Genomic DNA, 26,638 nt, shown 5'->3' with positions numbered 1-26,638 from the left:
TGGCGGGCCTGAGCTGGAAGCAAATAACGCACAGCGCTTGGTGGTACGGTGCCATTAGGTCAGAGTGCAGAAAAACGAAAGAACGAAGCCGAGCGGAAGGCAGAAGGCTCCCGCAAAAAAGGCATAACGAAGCGCAGCCTATTATGGTAATGGGGTATTCGTGGATAAATTTGGAATTTTATTTGGCGACCCGTGGTGTGCCGGTGGTTGTGCCCGCTGCGGTGGAAAAATTATGATTGTAATGCCTAATTTATTGACCCCAGCCGTTTACGAGGCAATACACTTTATATACAGGCAGGCCGTTCTCAGTGTGGTGTTCAGTGCGTTGGTGTAGCTTCGCCACAAAAGGGAAGTAAACAAAAATGAAACTAGACGCCGTGCAATGGTCGAAAAAGATAATGGTATAATTCAAAATTGTCTACACCAAAGGTGTGTCGTGGTCGCGAAGGGGGGAGCCGTGGGAGCAATAGAACTTAACGGCTTGTACGCAAATTGGTGCACGAAATTAAAAGCGTTTTAAAATAGCGTCAACAGGCCATTATTTATCTGTGAATGGGGAGAGGCAACGTTTTATTTGATAAATTTCATTTCCACATTTTATGGTGCAATTTTCCACTGACCGAAGACGTATTTAAGAAACTACTGGGCGCCTCCATCGGCAAGGACATTCGGAGCACCATGCGTCTCCATTACGTTAAAATATTCGTTTAAAAAAAATGATTTAAAGCAATACATGCTAAAAACATGTAATAACAAACTGGGTTTCGAACGCATTTTTAAATTACATTCAGCCCACCGATACCATGCCTGTTTGTGTGTCTAATGGATTGGCACAATCCTCGGCTCGAACTTAAACCACCAAAACCTCAACAGAATTTGAGCGTGCCCAAATGACCTTCACGTCTACGGTTGCTTGCACAAGAGAGGCTCCAGTAATGTACGCGCAGAAAACGCGGATGCTGCCGATGGCCGGAGTTCAGCAACCAATCGACCTCAGGTGGGGTTCAGCGGGGTCAGCCAACAAACAAACATGATAATCCATCCAACTGGCAGCCGCAAATACACGGAGCACAGTGAAGATTAAATTACCAACCATTTGTACCGCCGACAAAGCGCGAAATGCGAGCTGGCTCGGTTCTGTCTTGTCCCGAACTGTGTCGGTGTGCACGTGGTCGTTAATTTGTGTGTTTGCAAGGTCATGGCAAGCTCTAGGGTTGGTGTGTGTGTCTGTGTAAGTTGGAGGTGGTGGTGGTGGTGGTCGTGTTAGTGCTACGCGGTTCGTTAGGTTTCGTGTTGTTGAACGTTACGCGGTAAGGGAAGCACTCGTGCAACAGGCTCGCAACACACGGGAAAAGGTGCACAGTGCAGCGTCAATTAAAACCGCACGAACAAATCCATAATTGATGCAGGTGGGGAAAAGCGATGCAATGGAAGATGGCGGATCTCCCGCTAGAAGCAGATTGTATGAATTTAGCTCTATTTAAGAGGTGGTGGTACAGGGAACAAGTTTTTGAGGTATTGATTTCAACGCTTCTGCTTGTGGAGCTTTTTTGGGAAGTTGAATTAAAATTGCAGTAGAGTGAACGTTACATGCAGATGGGAAAGTAGAGGAGCAAAGCTGAGCAAGCAGTTTACGGAACATGCACATGCAGAGGGTGGATCGAAACGCGGGTGGGGAAGGGTTACTTGACGTACGTGCACACTACTGCCGGGATGCTGCTTTGTTACCTGAACTCCGGTGCGATGTTGCTGTTGGGTGTGGCCGCGGTAGACGAATGGATGAACAGTTCACTCGCCCCGGACCCGGGCTCGGCCGCTCCGCCCGGTGCAAGCGAGGACGAGCTGTAGCCCGGCGGTGCCGACTGGAGGGTCGCTGTGCGCGGTGCCTGCAGCTGCGGACCGGCGGGAGTCGAGGAGAAGGCAAGCGATGGTATCGGGTAGCCGGAACCGGTGAAACCGGAGTCCGTGAAGGACGACGACGGCGAGGAGGGTGACGAAGGCGTGTAGGAGGAGGGGTAGGACAGGGACGAGGAATAGTACAGGTGGTCTTGCTGCTGGTGCACCTGCCGTTGATGGTGTTGTCCCTGCTGCTGCTGATGCTGCTCTTGCTGGTAGTGGTAGGGTAAGGTCGGCGACGACGGATCTGACGCAACTGACCGTCGCGCGGCTTTTCCCATTGCTATGGAAACATTCTCTGTGAAAGAAGGGGAAATAAAGACAATTAACCAGGGCTGCAGCACACCTTCACACACACGGAGGATGTAGAGTTAATTCCAGAGAAGAATAATTTCCAACGATAGAGCAAAACACAGAGAGAAAAAAAAACGCACAAGTCAAATGTCAGTCAACACGTGGTTGGTTTGGAGTTTCTTTTTTTCTCGCCCTGCCCACCATTCCAGATGCGTTAGTTTACGGGGATGACGTCATGGCGCTCGCTCGCGTGAGCTTGATGTTATGATTAAAAGGTGCACTCGTCCCTCTCTCTCATTCCCTCATTCTCTCTCGGTGCCATACTGGGATGGGACTTGCCGAAGGCCGAAGTCATAACAATTTTCACCCGTCACATTCCCACAAACACCCGCGGATGCTGACCATGCGTGTGTGGTGGTTTGTTGGTTGATTAGCTGGGTGGGTTGGGTTTTTCGATCCTGGGTCGGCTTGTTAGGAAAGAGGAGTTTTTTTTCTTCCTCCACCTACCAATTGTGTGCCGTTGCCTATCATTCTTCAATGTCGGGGCGAGAAGCGGCAGGCAGAGGGCGCACAATCCATTTGGACAGTTGCAGGATGTTGCGGTTCACCTCTACTCGTGCCGAGAACGGACAGTTTGCGGTGTGGATTAACGTGTTGGGTGTAAAACACAGTATGCACGCAGCACACATGGTGTGGAACGAAATTGGTTCAAACCTCACCCTCTTATCGTTCCGCCGACCGAAACCCTGCAACACGTCCCTCAGCGCCGTTGATGTAAACAGTGAGGGGCAGTGGCTTTTGTTTATATCACCGAAAACTATGTCTATTAACTTTCGGGTAGGAAATGAGCTTTGAAGTGAATATTTTTCCTTGCCCGCTTCTTTTTGTTGTGCGCCCGGGGAGTTGAGTGATCGTGAAAAAAGAAACCACAATGAGAGCTCACGCTGGCTGGTCCATGCTGCAGAGTGTAAAAATAAGAACTTTTTTTTTGCATTCTTTAGGGAAAGAACAGATCATTTTCTTGTAGTGGGTTAATCTGTTGTACAAATAAACGTTTGAGAGTTGGATTGTTTATGTCTAAAAACAAAGATACAACAGATATTACATCTTTTTCAGGGTATAAATGATCGCAAAAGGTGCATTTATGTACATTCGAATTATTTTACTAGTGATACCTTCTTGCCTGTATGTATTGCATATTAAATCAAAACTACTGCAGCTGACGAAGTTGTTCAAGTACCTAATTTCTCGGCTCGTACAACCATGTACATTGAAACACGATGCAGCCAATCACAAAATACCCCTGTGATAAAAAAACACAATCTCTTCAACACTTGTTGATGACTTATTTTAATCATAAACAGTGGACAAAACAGCGCCCGTCCATTACCGTGCCACTAATTATCAATTCGCTAAAGTGGAACCAATTAGCCAACTGGCAGCAAACAACCTTCCCCTTCGGCAATTTTTTTCTTCTCCCCCAACCACTCACAAACTGCTGGACCTAGGAACTGTTGGTATCAACGAAACAGGGTCAACATTGTAGCCCATTTTGCGGCAGAATATTCAACTCTCGTGCAAGTGAAGACAGCGTATTTAAAACAACCCTCATCTGTGAATGGATTGCAATTCTGGTAAAACATAAACTTCAGGTAAAGGTAGCTACTTCCTGCTCATGGATAAGAACGCAAGAGAGCGAGAGTTGTGGGTTTGTGTTCTTCTGCTTTTCCCGGTACTTTACAGCACTTGAATGTCACCAAACATTTGGGTCACCTTCCCTTCCCCAGAGCAAGCCTTGCACCGTGAGCAGTGATTCGAAATGATGAGGGGGAAAAAGCCCATTCCTTCGGCCCAGCGCCGTAGGATGCACACGCACAAGAGCGCATAGAGAGAGTGTGCTCATAAATCATGGTTCCGTTCAGTAGTGTGTACAGTTTACTGGCACTACGGTGTGCCGTTCTGCACAAACCACGTTCTACAGCACAAACGGAGTGCAGTGCCACATAGTGTAGCTAGTTATCGTCTGCCCGAAACTGTGAGTCAGTTCCGGGAAGGGTCTTTTGTTCTCGTTTTCGATGTCACGCTAAATTACGAACTGAGGAGATGCTACTGCAGGCTGAGACCGGGGGGTAGACCGGGCCGGGGCCGACACGTAGTAGAATCGTTCTACAGCGCGTACTTCCTATCAGATGCGGTACCGTAAGGACATACGGCAAGTGTGCGGTGCCTCGGTCTTGGTCGGTGTGGCGATGGAGCATGGCTCTTGGATCATCCTGCCTCTCCGGTGCGGTTCGGAAGGTCTCTAGGGTGCCTGTTGATTTTTGAAAGTACACCCGATGTACAAATTACTGCACGCTTCTGCACACGCCTGCTGCCAACCTGCCCCGGTAATTGTGCCGGAGGGTTTTATTGATTTATATGAATATTCATCACGGTCCCGGCACACGGCTCGGTGTGGTTCTAGCTCCGGTCCGGCACAATGGTGTGTATACTCGGCTATTTTCGTACCCCTTACACCCCTTCCCCGCAAGCCTGCGGTTAGGGGGTACTTGGTTTAAATATTACGCTATACGGTTATTAATTCAATTATTGTGCCCCTATATAAACACACGTGGGTGAGTGAACACGACGGTCAGGCCGGCTCGGTGGCAGGCCCTGGACGGGTCGTATGCTTTTTTGGTTTTTTGTAAAACAAAAGCCGGCACGATATAATGCCACTGATCGGCACAAATTAAGGGATATCATCGGTCACGGAATAAGTCAATTAACTGGGGCTCGGGCTTTTTTTGTATTGTCCACCGAACGGGAGCTTCGCTCGAGCGAAAATAAAGCATGGGAAGGGCACGGCGAAAAAAAGTGCACAACGCTTAAATTGTTGCAAATTTGATAATGGCGATAAATACACATCGATAAACGTCAGCCACACTGAATTATGCATGGGTCACCATTTTGCCATTTGCAGAAAAATGTCCCACGGTCCAATAGCCTGGTCAATGGAGGGAAATTAATTGCATTAATCAAACACTCGGCCTTTTTTTTCTTTCTGTGCCGGTTGGAAACATTTAAACAAGGGAATTTTAAGAGGATATTGTGCTTTTTGAAGGGTCGACAGGGCAAAGGTCAATGTGAGCTGGCGCTTATGTCAAGCATGTTGATGGAGGAGTATGCTTTGTTGTTATAACAGCTAGTGTGCGAAAGGGATGCAAACCATGGACCTCTCATGGTGAAGGTGTCAATAACAATTTGTGAACATATCGCTCTATACCCACCCCGCGTACGTGTGTGTGATAAATCTAAATTCGGTCATACTTTGGCTGTCAAAACCCACCGAAAGAACGGTGCTACAATAGGAGTGTACTGATTTAATTTCCAGATTCCAGATTTCTAACCCTTCCCACCGTGTGCCGGTTTGCCAAGATGGAAAGGCGAGCCTGGCAATAAATCACATCGGTTCGGATTGTGCCAATTGTAGCCAATCACATACTCGGCAACTCGGAAATCCTTCCTTGATGTGGAAACTTCCTTATGTGTGTGTGTATGTGGTAAAATGGATTGAGAGTAACTTGTTTTGCCCCCTTCCGTCGTTACTGGTCCATCAGCCGTCCCTTCCGTAGAGAGATTTTCCACTTACTTTACGCTACCGACAATCTTCGCCCAGCAACTTCAGCCGAAAGGAAAGAAACTGGTTTCCCGGGCATGAACACGGATCGAATAGAAAGCAAGTAAACGGCATTCGGCATTATATCGATCAGGTTGGGTGGAATGGGTTGGGCAAGTGAGAAAAGGGTAAGTGCAAGCATAGGGAACGCTTTTCGAAATCGTTCCATTGCGGTAAACGTACACACACACATGCACACCGGAAACCGAACGGATACGAATTGCATTATCTCGCTTTTGGTTAGTGCACAAAGGGAGAGACGATGAAATTAAATTTGCCACGAAAATCCTGCCAAGAAAATCGATAATATCCATCACTGAGGAGTAGCCGAAGGTGTAACGAACATTCATGAATGCAGGTGAAATTGTTGTGTTAACCTTTTGGTGTAATTTTGCCAGCCTGCAGCTTTAAATGTTGAAAAGTATTTAAGTTTATCTCTTCCTTCGTGCTATAAGTTCGACAGAAATCAACTCTCTTTCACAATGTTTTTGAGTAAAATCATGAAAACAGACAAGAAATCTCACAGCACAGTGGAACCACGCGTAACACAAACAGTCGGCAATTGAATTGTGCGTGCCTTTGCTGCCGTGGCTTCATCATTTCAATCATTTATTTAAATCGACTGGAATAAATTTCAAGCGGAAAGCGGCACAAAAAAGCGCATCCAACCGACACTTGATCGACACGGTAAAATGAGTCGGAAAACTGGACGTCGGGCGCGTTTGTTGGTTACTGTTTGATTCCGTAGCACTACTACCCCTTCCCCCAAAGGGGCCAAACCGAAGGCGAGATAATGGGAAAATCGTGTATGCAAAATGTGCATTCGAATTAAGTCTACAATAACAAATGTGTGCTGTCGGAGCCGGTGCAGAGTTATTCGCGGCTCTCGAGTGTACAGTCAAACACACAAACAGTCTCACTGGTATCACAGGATGTTATTTTTCCTGTTTTTGGTTTCACTTAACATCCATCCCTCGCTCCCTGGAGGGATTAACGAATTTCACACGCATGACGATAAAGCTGATTGGACGGTGGAATTTCGCAGATTCTTAACATACGAAAACAAACTTTTCATCTCCAGAAAGACAGAGAGAGAGAGCAAGAGACATGGAGGGAAAGGGTAAGAGATGATGAGAAATGTAGGTCAGCTGACTGGCAAACTGTACCGGTGAGAGCTCGGTGCGCGTGGTGTGTGCCATTTTGAATAAATCTTGAACGCGAGCCCATTAATCATGCTTCCATCATCGAGCAGATGGGAGAACAGGAGATTCATTCTCTTCTCTTTCGGTCTATTTTCTCTACGATGGTCTCAGCACAAGATGGTTCAATGTTCCTTAGGAAAGGAAAACAAAAGGTGCACTTTCTCTCATGTGCTCTGATGTCTGCAGTTAACGAGTTCTGCAGATGAAGAATCAGCGGGGAGATAGACGCGAACGCCGCCGCGTGGACTGACATTCATCGGGGAAATCAGGTGTATGATGGGAGACAAATTTCTTTTCTCTTCTTATGTGTGTGTTAGGTAAAGAATGATGAGCAGTGGTCATATTTTATTAGGAATTATTCGGTTTGGTAGATGGGCAATCCATCTCGCCTGAAGTGTGTCTGGTCTGATAGTCGTCATAAATCTCCAGAATAGTTCCAGAAACGAAAACCTTCAAAATGTTATTGAAGTTATTGCACTTCAGTTGATGTTGTGCTCGAGTTAACAGTTTTGTGCGAGATGCTGTGAATGAAAAACTGTTTTGATTTCAAGTATTAACTCCCTTGTAAAACCAAACCTTACGAAAGCGTGAGCTGTAACCATCCTGCAACCGAAGCGCTACAATCTGATCGACACTAATCCACTGAAATACAACACCTTATCGATTCGTTTACCTTTGCGCATTTCCATCCCACTGGTGTGTGTGTGTGTGTACATTGGAGCGACCGTAATAGAACCTTACCGATCCCAAAAAGACCACGGCGCTAATAGCATCTGTGCCAGTTTTACACCACGATTTACGCGGTCCTACCGAGCGCCAACGTTGGCCCGGCTCGAACGCGCGCAGTCTTCCCATTTTCGTGCGGGAGTTGTGCACAGATTAGAAGCGATATATCGAAATCGAATGCGTAAATAGTCGGGCAGGAGGGTGGGATTGAACCGTGTCGTACACGCGAAGGTCCCCTCAATCCCGACCGCAAAATGCTGCCCGACACACTCTCTCTCTCTCCGCACGCCACCACAAAGGTTTTATTGTCTGTGGAGCTGGCGAGAACCAGCTGGTTGGCTGATGTGTAAATACACACACACAAACACTGGTTGAGACGCAAAGAACCCGACCGACCGGAGGGGGGGAGTAGAGATGAAATTGAGATTCAGAAAATCTTCGAATATTTGCACCCATCACAGGATCAGGGAGGCACGGTTTATTCTTTCCCAATCACCATTTCGGCCGATATAATCAATAAATATGGCAAATGGTGTTGTTTGCTACCGGGGCGGGTAGCGTGTGTCGAAAACCTGTCGTCGCTGTGACCGGCTCACAGTGGCACAGCGTGTCGAATTTACTTTCATTCTCGAAACACACACAGCAGCAGCAGCTTGAATGTTCTGGTTCTGGACGATGGGAAGGTGTGCTCGATTGGGATCGATTTCTGCCGGACGACAGGCAAGCGGTGAAGCAGAAACACAGCACGAACAGTGTGCAAAGCAAGAGCGTCGTGCAACTCATCCGAGAAAATCCCAACGATGGTGGGATTGATTGAGGACCCCTAAGCAGCAGACTGGAGCTGCAAATAAATGGCAGCAGCTGACAGTGTCTGTGTGTGTGCCCGCACCAGAAGGATGAACGATCCATCTGGTGGATGTGTTGGAATTTTCATTTACTTTTAGCAAAACGAATGGGAAGATGCAAAATGGCACAACTTTGCCGGGCGCCAACCGAAAGGTGAGAAAAACTGAGCAAAACTTTACCTGCAGAAGGAGCGGCAACTGCCACTCCCGCTGGGCAGAGAGTGGGTGAGAAAGTTTGTGCCATCGTACGTCAGCGCGGGAAAAATGGCACCAAAGGGCAAACGCGCGGAGCACGGGGTTTATCGAGAAGCAATTTCGCAACTGTGTGGCACTGTGTCGTCGTACTGTTTTCAAAACCGCTTCATCACGTCAGATAATCCCACCCAAGGGAGAGAGAGAGAGAGAGACTGTGGGCGAACTCGGACGAGTGAACTGTCATCGACAACTTAATCCACCCACTTCCCGCGTCGCGTCTGCTGTGAATTGATACGTTGTGAAACCGATAAGCGAGGGACTGTGGGTGGAACTACTGGAAATTCGTGGAAGACATCTAATCCTGTTTGGGGGTGGATCCTACGCACATTGAATGGGCTATTAGAGGATCCTTTTTTTTGAGAAGATACTGCGCTCAATAAAGCCTTTGTCCACAGACTGCCAAACGGGAATAGGCCGACCTGTGCGCTCTAGAGGTGATGGTGAAATTATAAATCATTCATATGGCAAATACTGGAATGAAGGGGGATGTCCTTCATCAGGCTGCAGAATAGAATCAGCACATATTCTTTTCATCTATGACCATTAATCACACGCAAAAGGCGTATGAAAAAGATTTCTCACTTTATGTGATAAGCTTTAAGTGCGCCAAGAGCCGCCGAACAGCTGAAAAGAAGATGGAATGAAAATCAATCTTGATGAAAGATACGGCTCACAAAAGGCAAAAAGCAAGCCGACAGTGTCAAGATTGCGCCAAATCCATAACGTCGTCGCTCCCTGAAGTCGTTGGAGCCGCCGCACAACGGCAGCTGTCAGCTGGCGGTGGGCATAAAACCCGATGGTAATGAAAATAGTAGAAATAATGATAATAAAGCGAGAATAAATTGCATGAATTTGACAAATGAAGCCCATCGGTTGGGCCCCGTCTCGTTTTGACCCTGCAGGCGAAGCATGTGGCTGTCTGGTGGTACGCGTCTTACGGCTCCTCCGGCCCAACACACGCGTCAGCTGGGAAGTCAAAAGGGAACAGCGCAAAAATCAAATAACGATAGTGACGAACGGCGGCGGCAAACCCACTTGACCCACTTCATTTGTTGGTGGGATGCTGTTTGTCGGTGCTTTTTCTCGTTTTCCCAAAGCCCTTGAAGCTTAACCGGAAAGTAGTAAGAGGCGCTGACAGCTGTCAAACGGTAACTGCGTCTGTCGAATATCCATCATTTACTGTGCTGGCCTCGTCACTCACTCCAGCAGCAGCAGCAGCAGCTGGTGCCCAGTTTTGGAAGCTAAAGCGCCCTAAACATCCGGAGTCGTTCGCGTTAACGAGATGATGTAGCCTACGGATAGGTGAGAGTTTGTGTGTGTTTTTTTGTTTGCTGTCACCGTCTGTTTTTGTTATTGGTTTACGGCGGCAACTCTGAGATTTTGCTGCCTTCTCCGTCGCCGGAAGATTTGCGTTACTTAATGTGTTTATCCTTTCCGGATTGACAGCGAAAGCCAGGGAAGTCGAAGGAGGACTGTCCCAGTGTAAAAGACTTTTGAAGCGTTTTAAGGAGTAGGCGAGTGATTTCATTTGCCAAATGAGTTTTTTTTTAATAAGAAAGGTAAAACGGGAGTTTATTTTCCTGGCTTGCCAAAATTAATAAAGCCACGAGGATTTCGATTCTGAATCATTAACCTCATTAAACCATTCCCACGGGGGCAACTTACTGCTAGGCCCACCAGCAGCTTGATGTAATAGTTTATTAATTTAATTATCCTACGCGAAAACAGTCACTCGCTCCCTCACTTCTGCACAGTGGTTTGGCCCTCATACCCCAAAGAAAGCGTCCAATACTCCCAGTGCGTCACATTAATTTTCTGTGTCCCCGCCATTATGAGTGATACAATGGGGAAGGAAAACGGTAATGATGCTAGAGCAAAGGTGAAGTGTAAGACAACACAAAAGCGCAGAGGAGAAAGAAAAACAAATGCACATAAATCTTACCGCTGCCGGATGTTATTGGATCATTACTCACCAGTTTCGGTGAGATATGGTGATGATGGCGTGTTGGTTCTTTGGTTCATGTTTGCTTCTCACGTGACCTTGATGGTCAACGAATGACACTCGTCTCTTGTTGCGTGATAAAGTGCAGTTTTATCGATTTTCAAACCACTCCAGCGTATTCGAGAGAGCCTCCTTTAATCAAAATTGCAGCAATTCAACAATCTATGTCCGTTTACCATTCTCTTCTCTTGTGAGGGCAAACCTAGCAATCCACAGTACTACCCAGCACAGGATAAAGTTTACAAATTATGAGGAAAGTTTCCCATTCGTCGGACGGATATTGGCCTGCAAGAAGCATCAATCTCGAGTGTTTCGTTTAATAGTGCTGCTGCTGCTGCTGCTGTCGGGGTCGTACCTTGATACGTAACGCAACGGCAAAAACGTTGAGGTTGGACCGGTTGGAGAGAAGGTGGCAGCTTCATCCATCTTTCCCTATCATCATGGTCGGCCCGTCATGCGTATTAATACAATCTGACAAATTGAACGGATTCATTTCCGGAGCTTCCGGAGCTGCCTGAAGGAGGGGCTTTGTATCGTGAGAAGCAGGTCGTTGCTTTAACCCCCCCCCCCCCATCCTTTGTGAGAGTGAACGGTTCGGTACGCGGAACGAGCGTGCTTTGTCTGGGGTGTTATTGTTTCATTTCTCGGCAAATCTTGCGCCTTCCGCAGCGTTAGCGTTTGTGATTTCGCATCATTGAGGCGGTTTTCGGTGCGCAAAATGGCGCAAAGATTGAGCTCACTTTGGGTTTGAAGTAAAGTTTAAAGCAGCAATCTCAACCCACTAATAAGCACTATCGAAAACGACTCAACTGTAAGCCCTGTGAGAGGTTCAGGCTAAACCACGACCTTACAGCGCGCGGCTCCGTACCAAGTGTGTTCGCTGGCTTTACGAATTTAGAAGGTTTGCTAAGGTTGCGACACTCTTGCGCCTGCAAACTCTGTCGCCGCAGTGAGATTGAGATGTTAAATAAGTAAAACCGGTTGTTTAATGAAATATTAAGTGTGCACTCAATAAGGCGGAGGATGCTTGCTATTACCCCGAAATGTGTCCCGCGTCTGGGCTAGGATTTCCCGAAGCGACTATAGCTTGCGGAAAGTTTTCACCGCCAGACGACGATTGCTCTCGTGCTTGACACCGTGCGCCAGCGACGAACGGCCAAGATTATCGAATTAAACTTAACGATGATTGGGTTTGGAGTGTGTCTGTGCGTGCGTGTGTGTATGTGTTGTTGACCACCATCACCACCACCGACTTCATGATGACGTTTTGCGGGTTTGCGGTTTGTCGCGCGAAGGGATTCAATAATCCGATAAGACTATGTTTCAATATCCGCACATCGGGTTTGAGCTCGTGCGACCTCTGTCTGGGTGGGGAGTGGACAGAACGACCGGGTCCGTTTCCGGTCGATTGAAAACCACACGCCGCACCACCAACAGGGCAGTCACAAGTCGACTGCAGCGTCTTGACGGCCACTTTAAATGGTGACATTCGCCTGCTGACGCCAAGTCAGCATAATCCTTCTCTGAAGATGCTTCCCACGCTCTCGACGTCGATATTGTGGCCTGCGGAGGTGGCAGGGTTTTAATATCGGGCGTTTGCCAGTCATGCTGACGGAGCAACGGGGCAAAATCACACCAACCGATACCGGCTCCTAGGGCCCGTGGGTTCACGAGGACCTCAGCCCGATCGGGCCACGTACACGCGACTGCTTCCGGTATTGATTTCCGGGCAAATTAGTGTCAACTCATCCGATGTGAATGGGGATGGAGGGTTGAAACCTGGTTTCTTCAAAGCTGGTGTGGCGTCGCGGGGTTTTGTATCTTGTTATTCCAGTGGTTCTGCAAAGTTTTCTTCCGCTTCGCCCAGCGTACAGCGCGAAGCGTTTTCTTTTCGCACACCGGCACTGTGTCGTGTTTCATCCAGCGCCCTCGGGACTCACGCTCTGCTGGTGCGCGTGGTGGTGGTGCTGAAAGGATACCAGTGGGCGTCCGATTGTATGCAAAAGGAGGAGGTTGGAAATTACACCGAGAAGATTGCTATAGGGTGGGTGGGCCAATAGGGGGAAACCAATATAACGGTGGCACCGAACGGTCCTTGCCTTGCTCCTGTCGCCTGTCGGTGGTTGGAAGTTTTCTGCATGTAAAATATCTTTTGTCGGCGCCTTTGCCCGGGCACCGGCACATCTAGAATGGATGAGAATGTCCCTGGTGGCAGGTGGTAGGAGCCGGTACACCGATATTCAATATCAGACCGGCACCCGTAGGGCGTTGGGGAATAGTTTTTAATTGACTGTATCGTCATCGATCAAGCTGCTCGGGCGTGATTCGTTCGTTTTGCGTAATGAGTTAACGGGAAAATGTTGTTAGTGATAGTAGAATTTTGGAGAAATAGCTTTGGGTGGCCGTTGGGGAGTGGAAAGTTTGGTGTTTTATTGGGCCATTTGTTGTAAGTTTCTTGCAATGAGTTGTAATTATTTGCATGAGATAGCAAGAGTCGATCATCCATTTGTGAACTGTATCGGAGGATCGTGTTTATGTTCATAAAATAATAATGATGTGTTCTATTGATGTCTTGCTTAACAAACGGTATATAATCATCAATAGTTTCTTGTTAATAGAAAGATAACGTATGCAACTGACACAATGTATCGCTGCAGAGCAACAGTTCTTGATGCGAAAACCAATTTCATAATCCTCAAGTGATTAGACTGCGATACATACAATCCAACCCAACTCCAATACCTTTCGATATCGTTCTTGATTCATTTGCACTCGAACGTAGAGTTGACCCGTTTACCATGTTTACCCGGTGCACAAAATAGCCGTACCAGAATATTCTCCATTCCGTGTTCTCGCCTGGCCCGGAAGTGCATATTAGCTGCACAGTGCCAGAAGGAAATTGACGCAAATCGATCCGGCACGCAGGGCATCGTAAACGCGGCAGCGCCTTATGGCACACCGGGGCGTAGGATTTACGCAACAGCAAGCCTCAACCCAAGCCCCAGTACAAAACATCCAATTGGCAAATGTAAAATCGATTTCCAATTACCGGATGCGGATATGAATCGAAAATTCGACTAACTGACCCAGGGTACGCACAGCGACGACGACGATGGGGAGAGGGGGGGAAACACACCAAAAGGGGGCTCAGCGGTTGTGCCCGGGCTCTGCCAGCAGACGCGAAGACTAATCAGCGGCTATTCATTCGAACCAATCGGGAAAACCGGGAATGCAAATGAGAAGGATATGAACACCCCTGGCACCACGGAGAGACATACGGAGGGAGTGTGTTTCCTCTCCGTCCATTCGCATGCTAATGGACGATCCGTTCGGTACGAACGATTGGCCCGATTGGCCGGATGTTGGCCTTATCCTTCGTGCGCGCGCTCTGCTCCTTCGATTATGGGAGAAAACACAAACCACCACCACCACCACCACCTCATGCTCGGACGCAGTGCTCGAACGCACGAATGAAAGGAATTAGTGCAGCGGAATAAATTTGTACACGCTTTCACCACCCAGCAGTTCGTTTTTCTCTGGTTTGACGTTTTATTTTCTCTCCGCTTGCCTTAATCTGGCTTTTTAATTTATGCCCCTTGCAGTGGGCTCGTTGCGAACCTAGTGAAAAGCCGGACACGGATCTCGCTAATTTTATTACGGCGGAGAGCCTGAGTTTCGGCCCTTGCAACATAAGTAATTCGCATGCGACGTTAATTCCAGATTTTCACCACCAAAACAAAACACACAAAAAGTCGTCTGTTTGAATTAACGTTGGGATGATCTTTTTTTTCATTTTCAATTTCATTTTTCAACTTTAAAACCTCATCCCGCGCTCTGCTGTTGCGTTCGCACAATCTATTTGTCTGTTTCGTCGATTTAATTTGCACCATTTCTCGCTGGCTCCCTATCGCGAGCGAACCGGTGCGAACCGTAACCCGAATGGTCGATTAATTAAAAATGAAAACATTTCCAATTATCCTTCTTCAATTTTCATCACGTTTGTGCAATCACTCGTTGGGGGGAGGCGCTGTTTGCGTTCATTACGGGACGAGGAAAGGGAACGGTTGCTGAATGTAGTGCGCACACACACACACACACACACACACACACACACACACACACACACACACACACACACACACACACACACACACACACACACACACAAAAGCATAAATACATTCCGCTACGGTCAATTTGGCGGCAGTGCTGAAAACATGGGAACGAGGATCTTCTGAAATCCTTTTACGACTTCGTGGAAACTCGTCCATCCTTCCCTATTGGCTAGCTTGAAATGTTAATTAACCCACTCGGTACTCGGTGAAACACGGTAAAAGGGAGCTGGCTATTCGCTTCTTTTGTCCGGTGGTACTTATTTGATACCACTTTTCTTTACCGACCTAAACACATTCAGCTTTCAACCAGTTGTGTGAAATGTTCCAGCTTTTTTTTTAATTTAATCCCGACATCCGAGTTTTCAATTCCATCTCCCGTGCTGCTCGTGCAATGAATCTAGAGTCAGCAGGCAGTGTCGGGGTACGTTTGTGTAGGTGTGTAGGCAAATTGTTTGACGATGCACTTCAGGTGCAGTTTCAGCTGCCAGCAGTGCGATGGTCTCTTTCCGTTGCGCAATAACTCTTCATCTGTCTCGGGGAAAACTGAAATATGAAACATTTCATCTTATTCCTGTTTGCTTGGAGCTTTTTTTTCACCCCGTCATGACCCTTCCGAAACAAAGTTTTTGAGACGAGCTGTCAGGTTTTTTTCCCCTCTGCTTGGTTTTATGTTTTTTCTGCTTTTTATTGAATTGAATAGTGGAACCGGGGGCGATTACCTCCGCTCACTGGTGAGGGGACTCGTGTTGCGGGTGTGAGGTTCAAGTTTTTGGAACAAAGTTTGCAGCGCCCGCCCGGGCTTTTCGATGCTATTTTGCTAGTTGGAAATGAAATTTTACCATTTAACATTGCCGGACATTGCTCGGGCCGGGTTGAATAATTTATCATGGAAGTTTAAAAGTGGGCACCTCTAGTGGCGCCGGATCGTTTTGCTCGTTAGCTCGGACTAGTTTTCGAAAGGCTTCGCAATTGATGGAGCGTTCACGTAGATAGGCAACTTTGGCTTCGATGCAACCATGTTGAAAAGATGCACGAACGTTTGTATGAAAATTTCAAAATGGGGTTAAACATGAATTGCAAGCTGTCAAAAGCAAGCTGTGCAAGCTGTGTGTTCTTGTTTCGGAGGTATCGTGCCATACAAAAATACTATTTGAGAGTTCAAAGAATTCACGCTTTAATCTTCACCATCAACGGCAATATAAGCACAATGGTTAATGAGAATGGTGACAAAATGACACCATCCAAACTCCATCCCATAACCACAATCTTTTCTCCACTTTCCACGGCGATCTCATTCACTTAGGGCACTCTTTTTTTTTACGGCCACAATACGGTGCCATCTCGTACGTGGCCACCGCCTGTTGAAAGCTTCTGTCAGCGTATTGACCTTACTCGCTGCACTTTACCACCTTGGGGATGGCTGGGACGGCGACTAACGTTTTCAACAAATTTCATCTCCTCTAAAGTGAACCTTTTTTGCATATCATTAGCTCTTTTGCCAGCAAGCAAACAAACAAAAAAAGCAATTCTTAAGCAAGCGCCACCATCATGTACAGGGGTGCGGATACATAAGGCAGCAGCCGCTGCAGCATAAAACACGTGACGCACACACACACCCACTATCCCGTGTTGTGTCGTTAAAATTACATGCATTCTCCTGGGTGGATGGAAATGTTTATGATCTTATCACTTTGGCCCAGGCTTGGCTTGGCTCGAGCGCCCTGTGTCCCCGTAAGGCGACACACCGTGCCTGCTCCATCCGGTTGATGTGTAATGGAAAATTATACATTTTCCACTTTCAAATGCTCGTCGCCCGGTTTTTTTGGTTTCCCCCGCTTACTATATACACTCCACTGCGGATTCTATTTTATGTGCACACTTAGCGAGCCACTTTTATTGCAGCAGTCGCTTGAATCATGGTTGCTGGTTTTTAGGGAGTCGGGTTCATTTTTTTTCCTGTGACCGAATCTGCCAAATATTGTCTCCACTTTGAAGAAAAGCGTTTCCGACTGCTGCCGACATCGTCCCACGCGGGTTTCACCTCGTGGTGCGGGTTTGAGTGGTGGTTGGATCCGTGTGCTGGTTTTGGTCCGAATTAGATTATTTCGCTCTCCGTAGCATAAAACTTTCATTATCATTTCCTGCGTTCCCTTTGGTGTGCTGGTTCTGGTGTGGCCTCGCGTCAGGCCGGCGGGTTCATAACGTTTCATTTAATTTCTTTATTTCTCTGCGCACCTGTTCGGTGAGTTGCTGGGCCTGTTTTTTTCAGGCCTTCGTTTTACTCAGTCAATTCCCGCTTTAATGGGCCGTGGTAGTCTCAAAGGTTTTTGTAATATTTATTATTCGTAATAAGCAGTTTTGGAAACTTTTGGTAAGATGTTATACGAAACTGGCCACAGATGGAGCTGCAGGATACTTTGGTTGAAATGTTGTTGATAAACCGTTTCACACAACTCATCTTGTAATCCATTCTTCGATTCATTCTTCATCGTTTAAGCCTTTCGAAGCGTACGCATCAAAGCAGCAAAACAATACACTTTAAACGCCATTCCAATGCAACGACAAATATGTCTCAAGAGATTGTTATTTTCCAGCCCGATGAAGCAAACAAGAGCTGGATGTGAATCTTGAGCCAACGCACACAGGTATAATGTTACACTGCTTTAGATGTATTGAGGATTGCGATTAAATCCTCAAGTTGAAGATCCTACACGAGCAAAAACCGAGAGTGTGTGATTTACCACGTTCCATGGGTTGCGGGTTGCTTACGATGTGTCACTATGGTTTGGACGAACTTCAAAACACCCCCAGCTTACGCAAGTCGTGATAATTCAACCCTCGCCCATACAGTACAGGCTGTTCTGTAAAGAACGGTAAAGACAAGTCAAGTGGTTACGGTCTCTCCCTCTCTTTCTCTTGACAAGGGCAAACTTGTCAGCTAATGCCACTCGAACAACGTATTCATCTCGAGGCAGGCTTTGAATGCAAACGAGTCCCACACAATCCAGCCTCGCCAGACGAGCAAATGGAAGTCGGCTCTAGCAGAAGTTGATGCGGTTGACCAGAACCGAGCCATTCACATGCTGGGATTGATGAACCAGCTTGATCGTGGATGACTGCACTCGGTGTTTGTTCGTTAGTATGAGATAGTTCGTTAGTAGAAGTATAATATGGGCGACCATGTGTAGGCTTTTGGTACACGGTTTGAAAGAAGAAACTGCCCGTCCGAGGCACTAATGAGGATTCCCGAAGGTCACTCATGCAACGGTGGGTGAATTTCTAATCAAACTGATCATTACTGACAGTGTGCTGAGTGTTGCTTGTACCGATGCCGCTTGTTTGTCGTGTGCTGTGCTATTTGCAGGCCACGAGCCTGTAAACACATTCACGTCAGATTAATGGATCTCTGGGAATGATTTCATACTTTCATACACATTATAATAGCCTGTATGCATCGTTTCAAGTGCCAAAACGAAGAAAGAAATAGTTCTTAAGTAGAGTGAACTTCATCATTCATTCAAGAGGAAGTGCAACGAAAACATAAACTCGCTCGAGCAAACAATCTCCATATTGATGCAGGCGCGACGGGCTGCAATGGTTTATTTACTTCGCTGCATCTCCACCATAATCGTACACGTACCCAATTATCAACGCGATGAATATGAATGGCGCACGGCCAATACTAGAACTGTACTAGTGGGTGGGTGAGAGTGTGTGTGTGTTTGCACTGGTCAATTCACTAAGCTGGAGAGTGCATTGTTTACGGTGCAAACGGCAATGTGTGTGTGCTGAGAGCTGGCGTGTAATTGTGCACCGTTGTGCTCCCCAGTTCCATCCCTTGTTGGATACCCCTTTGTGTCGTTTTGAAGTGTGTTGATGGCCCCGTTTGCACCGCGGCAGGAGACTGCACTTCACATTCCAGTCCCACGGCGGACAACGATTGGCTCACAGCCAGCAGCGCTGCACTGTTTAAGGGCGATACTGTGCGGTCTCACCGATCGGCTACATCAAATAATCAAACCGTTACCATTTTGCCGGCGTCGAGCAGAATGAGCAAAACTGGGCGAGGGATGATTTACTAACCATGCAACACATTTGGCACGAGCACGACGAAGGAGCGGGGGGGGACCTCAGAGCCAGAGGTGTCATAAAAGTCGTAGTCGGGTGAAGGATGAGTAAAACGGTGATGTATTGGTCTTTAGGAAACCATCCATCTACTGCTCTCCAAAGGCGGGTTAAAGATCTGGATGGAAAGTGACATTAATCAAACGGACGTTTGCTTTTCCACTCACGTTTTAATTTACATTTTTTTTATTTATGCTAATGCCCTGTGTGGTAATCGTGCTCTGGCACTCTTGCGAACATGAAGGTTACATCGGCTAAATGTCTTCATCTTGTCAGTGCGCGAAATAAATGTAACTGCATTTTTTATCCATCTTTCTCGCAGCTCATACTTCACCGCTGACCCAACGCGAGCAACGCGTCCAATCCGAACACCGAAGCAGTTAATTGAGATCGATGTCTTGTGTCAGGTGGTTTTGGGAAACGCTGCTCGATAGCCACGGAAGCACGTGTCACCGACGAGGTCATTTAATTGGCTTCCCCAGCTATTTATACATCTCATCCGCTGCTCTTTCAAGCGCAACTTGAAGACCCACGCCGAGCCATCTGGTACGCATCAGGCAGCTTCAATGGCGCTTTCCACACCGTCCGGCAGCCACTTCGCGCAACGTGACGGCCACTCGTCGCGGACATAAAGTGTGTTTTCAAGTAGGGATTAAAAGCCATTCCGCTGCCGAAAACGAAGCCCTTCCAGCCCTAGCTGCCCTGAAAGTGAGTGAATTAATATGCACGATGATGCTTTCGACACCCGGGGAATAAATTGAGAGCTTATTAGCGGGTGTGAATGGGGGGCGGATAGTCTCTCGCCCGGTATCTCATCGTGGACTGTCATCACCCCGAGCCTGGAGTAGAGGGTGCGGGGTGGCAAACGTCAAACGATGAAGAACGAGGGCGCGCTCTGACGCTGCGGTGAGGATAAAATTAACGACCGAATGTCAAACTCGGTGCGGATCAAACGAAAACTCACGCGCCCAGACGAGGAGTAAAGGGGGTGGAAAGCGTTGGGATGCGTTGTCCATGGGAACGACAAGGGGTATGAAGAAATCAATCTTCCTTAGCGCACTTCCGGTGAAGATATTTCGCACAGCGGTAGGGCGCTCCTGTTTACGCCGCCTGACAAATGGTGTTAAAATCATGAGGATGGATAGATTGATAGCAAGAGTGAGTACATAATTTATTTTGGCCATCAAATTTGAAACATTCGGGGCGAAGTGGTGGCAAGAGAAGTGAGTGAGAGCTGTAATTAAACCGAAGCGCAGGGTTATTTGCAAGGCATGGGCGATGTAATGGCGCGTAAAAGAGTTATACCAATAACAGGGAATTGCTTGGCTATTGATTTTCGAGTGATATGAAGTAGTGGTATCCATTTTGAAAAACAGTTCTGATAAGTCAAGTGAAGCTAGAATAGACGCTTGTAATATCTAAATACTTCAGTTTTGCTAAGCAAATTGCATGACTCCAGGCGTTTTGTCTTGCAGATTGTGCACTTTGAGGCGAACTTGTTAATCTGGTCAACAAAGTGTTTAATTTCCAATGCAAACGGCATCAAGACATGCAATTTTGGATGGGGTGTAATCGTTGTGACCTAGCTTTTATGTTACTTCTTGCTAGCTCCACCACCTTTCCTCCAACACAATGTTAACATGAACGAATTTAATGCACGCAGCAAAGATTCGTGTCATCCTATCGCAATGAATGTCGATTTGCTTGTCGTTTTTACACGCGTTGTCTCGTTGTCGGCTGCAAAGCAGCACGCGTAGCGTGAGAGGCCAACCCGTTGCTACTTGTTGTCGGTACCTACGAGATGGGTTTCCGAAACTAGGCCAGAACATTATCAGCGTTTGTATCGTACTTACTCAACCCTCTTTCTCTCCGCCATTGTGAAAACGCAGACAAGGGGAGACAACACAGAAAGCGATTACGATCTTTCACTGTCAATCGTGTGCAGGCGGCACCGGGACCAGTACAAGTACAAGTTGTAATATAATATCTTTGCCAGAGCAGAGATAGTGACAAGAAACCGGAGGAGGTTCGGATGTATAAAAACATGCTGTACGCTTCAACAAAAGTGAACCAGCCCTGCCACGGAAACGGGTGGACACAGGAATCGATGTCCCTGTTTTATGGGTTATTTCGCACGACTCCCACATTGGTGGCGTATTGGTCGAGTACGGTTGCTTGTCTCGTTCTTGAAATTTCACTCCCCGCTGATTTGCAGCGACGCTCGTCGCCTACCATTAGCGTACAATGTCGGACGAGTGGTGATCAGGCGAATGGTGCGCTGTGCCGTCGTAAAACAAGCTTCCTAACAATGTCCATAAAATTTACCATCTCCCAAACCAGAACCAAAGCTCTTGCTAACTCTATTAAGAGACAAAGCTGTGCCAGTGGCCGGGGAGCGAAAAACTGTTTGCCTTCTATTGTGTTGGGTGGAGGGGAATGTTTTTTTTTTTGCGGCGACCCCACTAGTACCGAAGTTGCGTGAGCGGCAGAGATTACAACGAAAACGTTTCAAATGTCTACCGTGGATGGCTTTTGTGTGCCCAGACGAAAAAACAATCGAATGCCACAAGCGGAACGGTGAATCAAAAATCGATAAATTTTATTTCTTCATCGTCTGTGCAGATTGGTGTGTGCGTCGTTCGGAAGTACACAGGCACTGCGAGGCCACTGCCAAATTCTTACGACGTCGATTTTTATCGTTGTTTGATTTTAGTCGATTTCGGTAAATGATTTTTTGTTTGCGTCTTCGTTCTGCCAACCGCGGGGAACTTCCTTAGACGATATTGAGCATTTGATTGAGCAAATCCTTATTGGCGTGATTATTTGTGCCTTTTTCTCCGTCGGATCGGATTTACGTTTCGCCCATTGGCGGTGGGAGTATGATTTCATTATCAATGTGCTTGCTTATTTTGTGCGCTCGTTGCGTTTTATTTGCAATTGATAAAATGACAAACGTTCGTCAGCGGTTGCGAATGCCGTCAGCAGAATAAATTAAATTTGTTCAAAAACGTGAACTTTGATGGTTTTCATACATGAAACCCCTGGGTGCATCAGAGAGACAGAAAGCCCTTGCAAAACCCACAGCAGCTGTTCACTGTAACTGACCCCATTAGGTTGAGGGTTAGACTGAAAACTGCTGCTGTTGTGCTTGTGCTGCAGCCCGTTACTAAATCTCTCACGGGACGTGTTATCTTGTCCGACACACTCCCCGTTTTAGATTCGTACGAGAAAAAAAAAATGTGCAAGGTCAGCACAGAATTTGGGCTCGTTTGTCACACAACGGGGACCGAGATTGTGTCAGCAGCCCGAGCTAAATCCCACCAGTGTGGCTGTGAGCCATTGTGAGCCCCCCGGTTCTGGCTGCAGTTTTTGGATGATGATGGCATTTGGGGTAAAATTATTGTTTTTTTTTCTTTCTCTTGTCTCTTGATGTTCACAGTCTGAGTGGACGCTATTAGATAAGTGGTTTTGCTGAATGGTCAGCTGAATTGTGTCCTTTGACCCCTTAAACAAGAAATCGTGATCAGCGTATGACATCAGCTCATGGGGCTGGGGAGTTTTAAGATAGGTTGGAATGGATCACGTCACCTCATGGTCACGTTGTTGACAGGCACTGACCGGCGAGTTGAAATAACTCATTGAATAATGCAATCACAATACAATTTTATTTAGCAATAGAGTTGGAAATAAATATTTCAAATGCTAGAGACATCTAAAAGCAACCTCATCCCCCCAAAACCAGTGAAAATCTTATTGAATTATCGAAAAAAGGCTCACCCATTTTTCTCGGGCATTACTTAATCACTTGACACACCGTGCGGTTCTCAGACCTTTCCACCCCCGACTCGGATAGGATTAGGATGAAACCAGACTCGCCTGGTTTTAGCTCTGTGATTCCTCTTAGTTATTCGATCTCCTCGAGGTTTGCAGAGCGCCACACACACACACACACACACACAAATCAACCTTACCGCACCAGACCCGTCAGTCAATCGAGTGAGCCGCGTCAGTCAAGTCAAGTCGGTGCGCGGGTACTGTAAACAGTTTTCACTGTACGGTAAACAATTCGATCAATATTGGCACGCTCGCCTAGTCAAATATTGACAGTAGTTCGGGTATATCGGTTGGCCGAGAATGGTTTCGCAGGGGAGGGGGCGCGCCCAAGGGTATCTGTTCGCCGTACCGCCGTTTCCGGCGCAATCGATGTTTATCCATTTACGGTAAATTGTGATAAAAAGAGAGCGAATGGTGAAGCCAACGGAGCGCCACTGGGATGGAAAGGTATCCGTCACACCCGGGGAGGGGGGGGGGGGGGCAGGAGGGAATTTGTGAGGAAGATAAGAGTTTTTACTTGGTTTTTTTTTCGGGTGGATTTTTTTCTCTCCATTCGGCAGTGGTGCGTGAATTGCGCACGATGGCGGTTTTTTAAGCTCATAACATTAAGAGGCTTTACTGGCCCGGGCTCTCTGGTTCGGGCTTGTTCTTTTATTTTTCTGCTTCATCGAGTCTCCCGAGAGGGGGGACTTTCGATCAGCTGAAGTGATTTTTGAGTTGACATTCGTCAGCACCAGATTCCGATATTTATAGCAGCGGTGAATGAAAGCGAAAACAACGCAAAAAAAAAACAAAATGGAAAGCTTTAATGGAAATGTATAAAAAAAGGAAAGTAAATGATTTGTTCCAGAAGTTCAATCTCAGCTTACCACAGCGCGACTGAGATCGCTTCATCGTGATGGATGGAATGGATTTTTTCTCATCCAGCGCTGGTTAAAATGTCAACTCGAACTCGGTGCGCGCCGCGTACTAATGCATTCTTATGCCGCTTAGTGCTGGATAAACTTTAAATCGGATTGTAAGATCGGAAAACGTTTCCTTTTCTTTTACCGCCTGCGCTTGCCAACGGTTGCCACTGAATGCTTTCCGTTTGTTTGCGTTATACATTTGCCGTGGTAGCTAGCTTCCGGCTGTCCGGCTGAAAACGAATAACGGGGAGATCGCTCGGATTGCCGGGCAACGGGCAACTTGCTGCCGGTTGGTGTTGCGTGTCAATTTTTCAAACCATCGTGTACCCACCGTCAGAACTATTCCGGAACAACGGTCCACTTCACAACGTTTGGATTTTTTAATTTATCAACGCCGGTACCTGTTGTGTTGCGCAGCACACAAAAGCTTTCCTCGGATGCCTTTTTCCCGTCCCGGGTGGATATGGGGTGGCGTAAAAGGATGGTGGTGAAACGGGGGCGGTTGGTAAATTTATTTTTGCTGATTGAGTTTCATTCTGTTTGACAAGCAGCTTTTCGTATTTTGTATCTGCAAGCGGTGTTATGTTTTCCGGCAGCGGACTGCTGAGGGTAGATGCTGAACTGTTTGTAGTTTTTCAGCATCAAAATGTAGAACTTCAACAAAAGTAGTATTTAAATGCAAAACAATACTTTCTGTTAATTTCGTTATTCCTAGAAGCGTTGCAATCACACGCAAGCAGCAAACCAAAAATACATTCCGTCTAAATGTAGTCTCACACAAACATAGAAGGGGCAACGAGTCTTTCATCATTATCGCAAACAAAGGCATCGTGCTCGCACAGAAACATAAATGTTTGTTTCCAGCGGTGTTTTATGCTGGCGGTTGTACACGTATTGGGCAAAGGGCTTGTTGATAGCGGCCGAGCGAAACAAAACAAAGTCTTTCACGTCTCTCTGTTACGCTATGACGCAATGAGGAAGCAAAACCAAACACAAAAAAATGTGAAGGCACACACACACACCATTCGAAAGCGTGTTGTGAAAGCGGGTCATACCGGGAGTACAAGGGGGAAACTGTTGACCGCTTCAACAATGGCCGGCGTGAGGTGCAGACGCACGACGAAGATGAAAGAACGAGCAAAGGTACCGCCACAAAGCAAGGTAGATTCGAATGAGCTGCGGACTAATACACACGGTTAACGAGCTGGAAATGAATTCTTCCAAAATGTGAGGCCGAACAAGCGGGAAATGCAATTCCAGCTGGAGTTGAAATTAATTGACCAAGGTTTGCGTAGTTTGCGCCGGAATGGGTCCAGGTTCGGTGGAATTTATGTTGCAAAACTGATTCGCCAATTGGGCTAATGCTGGGAATCAGTGCTGTAATGGACGTATGTTAGTTTTCTGTCTATATTTTATTACTTTTATCGCAAAAATAGTAAATAATATGCTAAAATGCACTAGAGTTTAGCTAGGAACGTATTCAGAATTTCATTCCACGAATTATGCAAAAACTTTTCAACTTTACAAAAGCAAAATGTGTGCAAAAATCGCATTTGTCAGTTTGAGATATGTTTGCCGCAAACTCTTATCAGCTTTCTGTCTGCCCACTTACCATACGTAAGCGCGGAAGGACCCGTTCTTGACAAATAGAAAAGAATTTCATCAGCATACATTCCCGTTTCCGCATTATTATTAGGCGGAATTGTTATGATGGAATGCTGCTACACACGGTTGTTCAAACCATGCAAAACCACGGCAAACGGCAACCGGATGGGAATTGCGTTCCCGTGGTCGAAACAGCTGCTGTCATACGACCTTTATGGTAAAACAGCATCACAGCTCAAGCATACCACACACAATAGCAACCACATAATCCTTGTGTTTCGTGCACAGAAAAAAGAGAGAAAAAGGAAAGCACAAAATCATGACGGAATCACGCTTATGACGATTCGGGGTGCGTTTTTATCCGTTGCCCGAGTCGCACACCCGCTTGCTGTGCTTTATAGCGCATGGGAAGTGGCTCAAGAAGGTTGCTACTTAACTTGCGGCGTTCTATTGTAGGTTGTTTTTGTTGTTTTCGCTTCCAACTGTTCCTCCCTCCCCCATTCAACCTCCCTGAACCGTTGGATGGTTGTAGGGATTGCTGTTATTTTACCTACTCAGGGAGAACCAACAAGAACCCATGACGCGGCGAATCCCGGATGTCCACGGCTCGAAAGGTTGAATAGTCTAACATAATAATTCGCCTGCTGAGCGGTGGGCGAGGCCAGTCCAGTTTCAGAGGTTGCTCATGGCACACGGGTGCAGGTGACACGGACACACACCGAACACACCGAACGCACCCCATTGGCACAGCACACCAACAACAACGCGAATCGTGCGGATTAGCACCGAGCATTGAATTGTCAGTTCCGTTTGTCAGAATTGTGCCTTCCGGCAGCTGCTAACAAGAAATGCGAAACACGTGATGATGTGCGCATGGGAGTTTTGCAACAGTGGACACAAAACATCTGCCCCCTGCTGCCGGAAAATGGAAAATAGCACCGCCATCCCCCGGGGAAGAGCGAAGAAAAATCGATAGCAGGCTGTCGACCTCCCGGGCCCGGGACGATACTTTCCTTCCTCTAATCTGCAGGAAAATAGCACCCTGCTAGGTGGAGAGGTATGGAGGGGAGGAAGTTGTGATTTGATAGCGTGCTTTCGCGACAGTTTGCAACCGCAGGGTAAAATGTGGCTTACTGAGCGTAGTGCAAACAATTTTCCAGCACCTTCCCTCCA

General features: G+C 47.0%; 1 protein-coding gene across 2 annotated transcripts in view; it reads right to left on the bottom strand.

Moving 5' to 3' along the window:
- LOC120957177 (uncharacterized) overlaps positions 1–26,638 on the bottom strand; it is an 89,578-nt gene that overhangs the window by 11,665 nt on the left and 51,275 nt on the right. For both annotated transcript variants that reach the window (XM_040379236.2, XM_049608897.1), the window contains exon 4: positions 1,729–2,194. In XM_040379236.2, coding sequence (XP_040235170.2) covers positions 1,729–2,177 — 449 coding nt within the window. In that variant the 5' untranslated portion in view covers positions 2,178–2,194. The remainder of the gene's footprint in view (positions 1–1,728; positions 2,195–26,638) is intronic.

This window comes from Anopheles coluzzii, chromosome 3 (genome assembly GCF_943734685.1).
Source record: "Anopheles coluzzii chromosome 3, AcolN3, whole genome shotgun sequence".
Taxonomy (NCBI): Eukaryota; Metazoa; Arthropoda; class Insecta; order Diptera; family Culicidae; genus Anopheles; species Anopheles coluzzii.
This window is presented reverse-complemented; position numbering and strand designations above follow the sequence as displayed.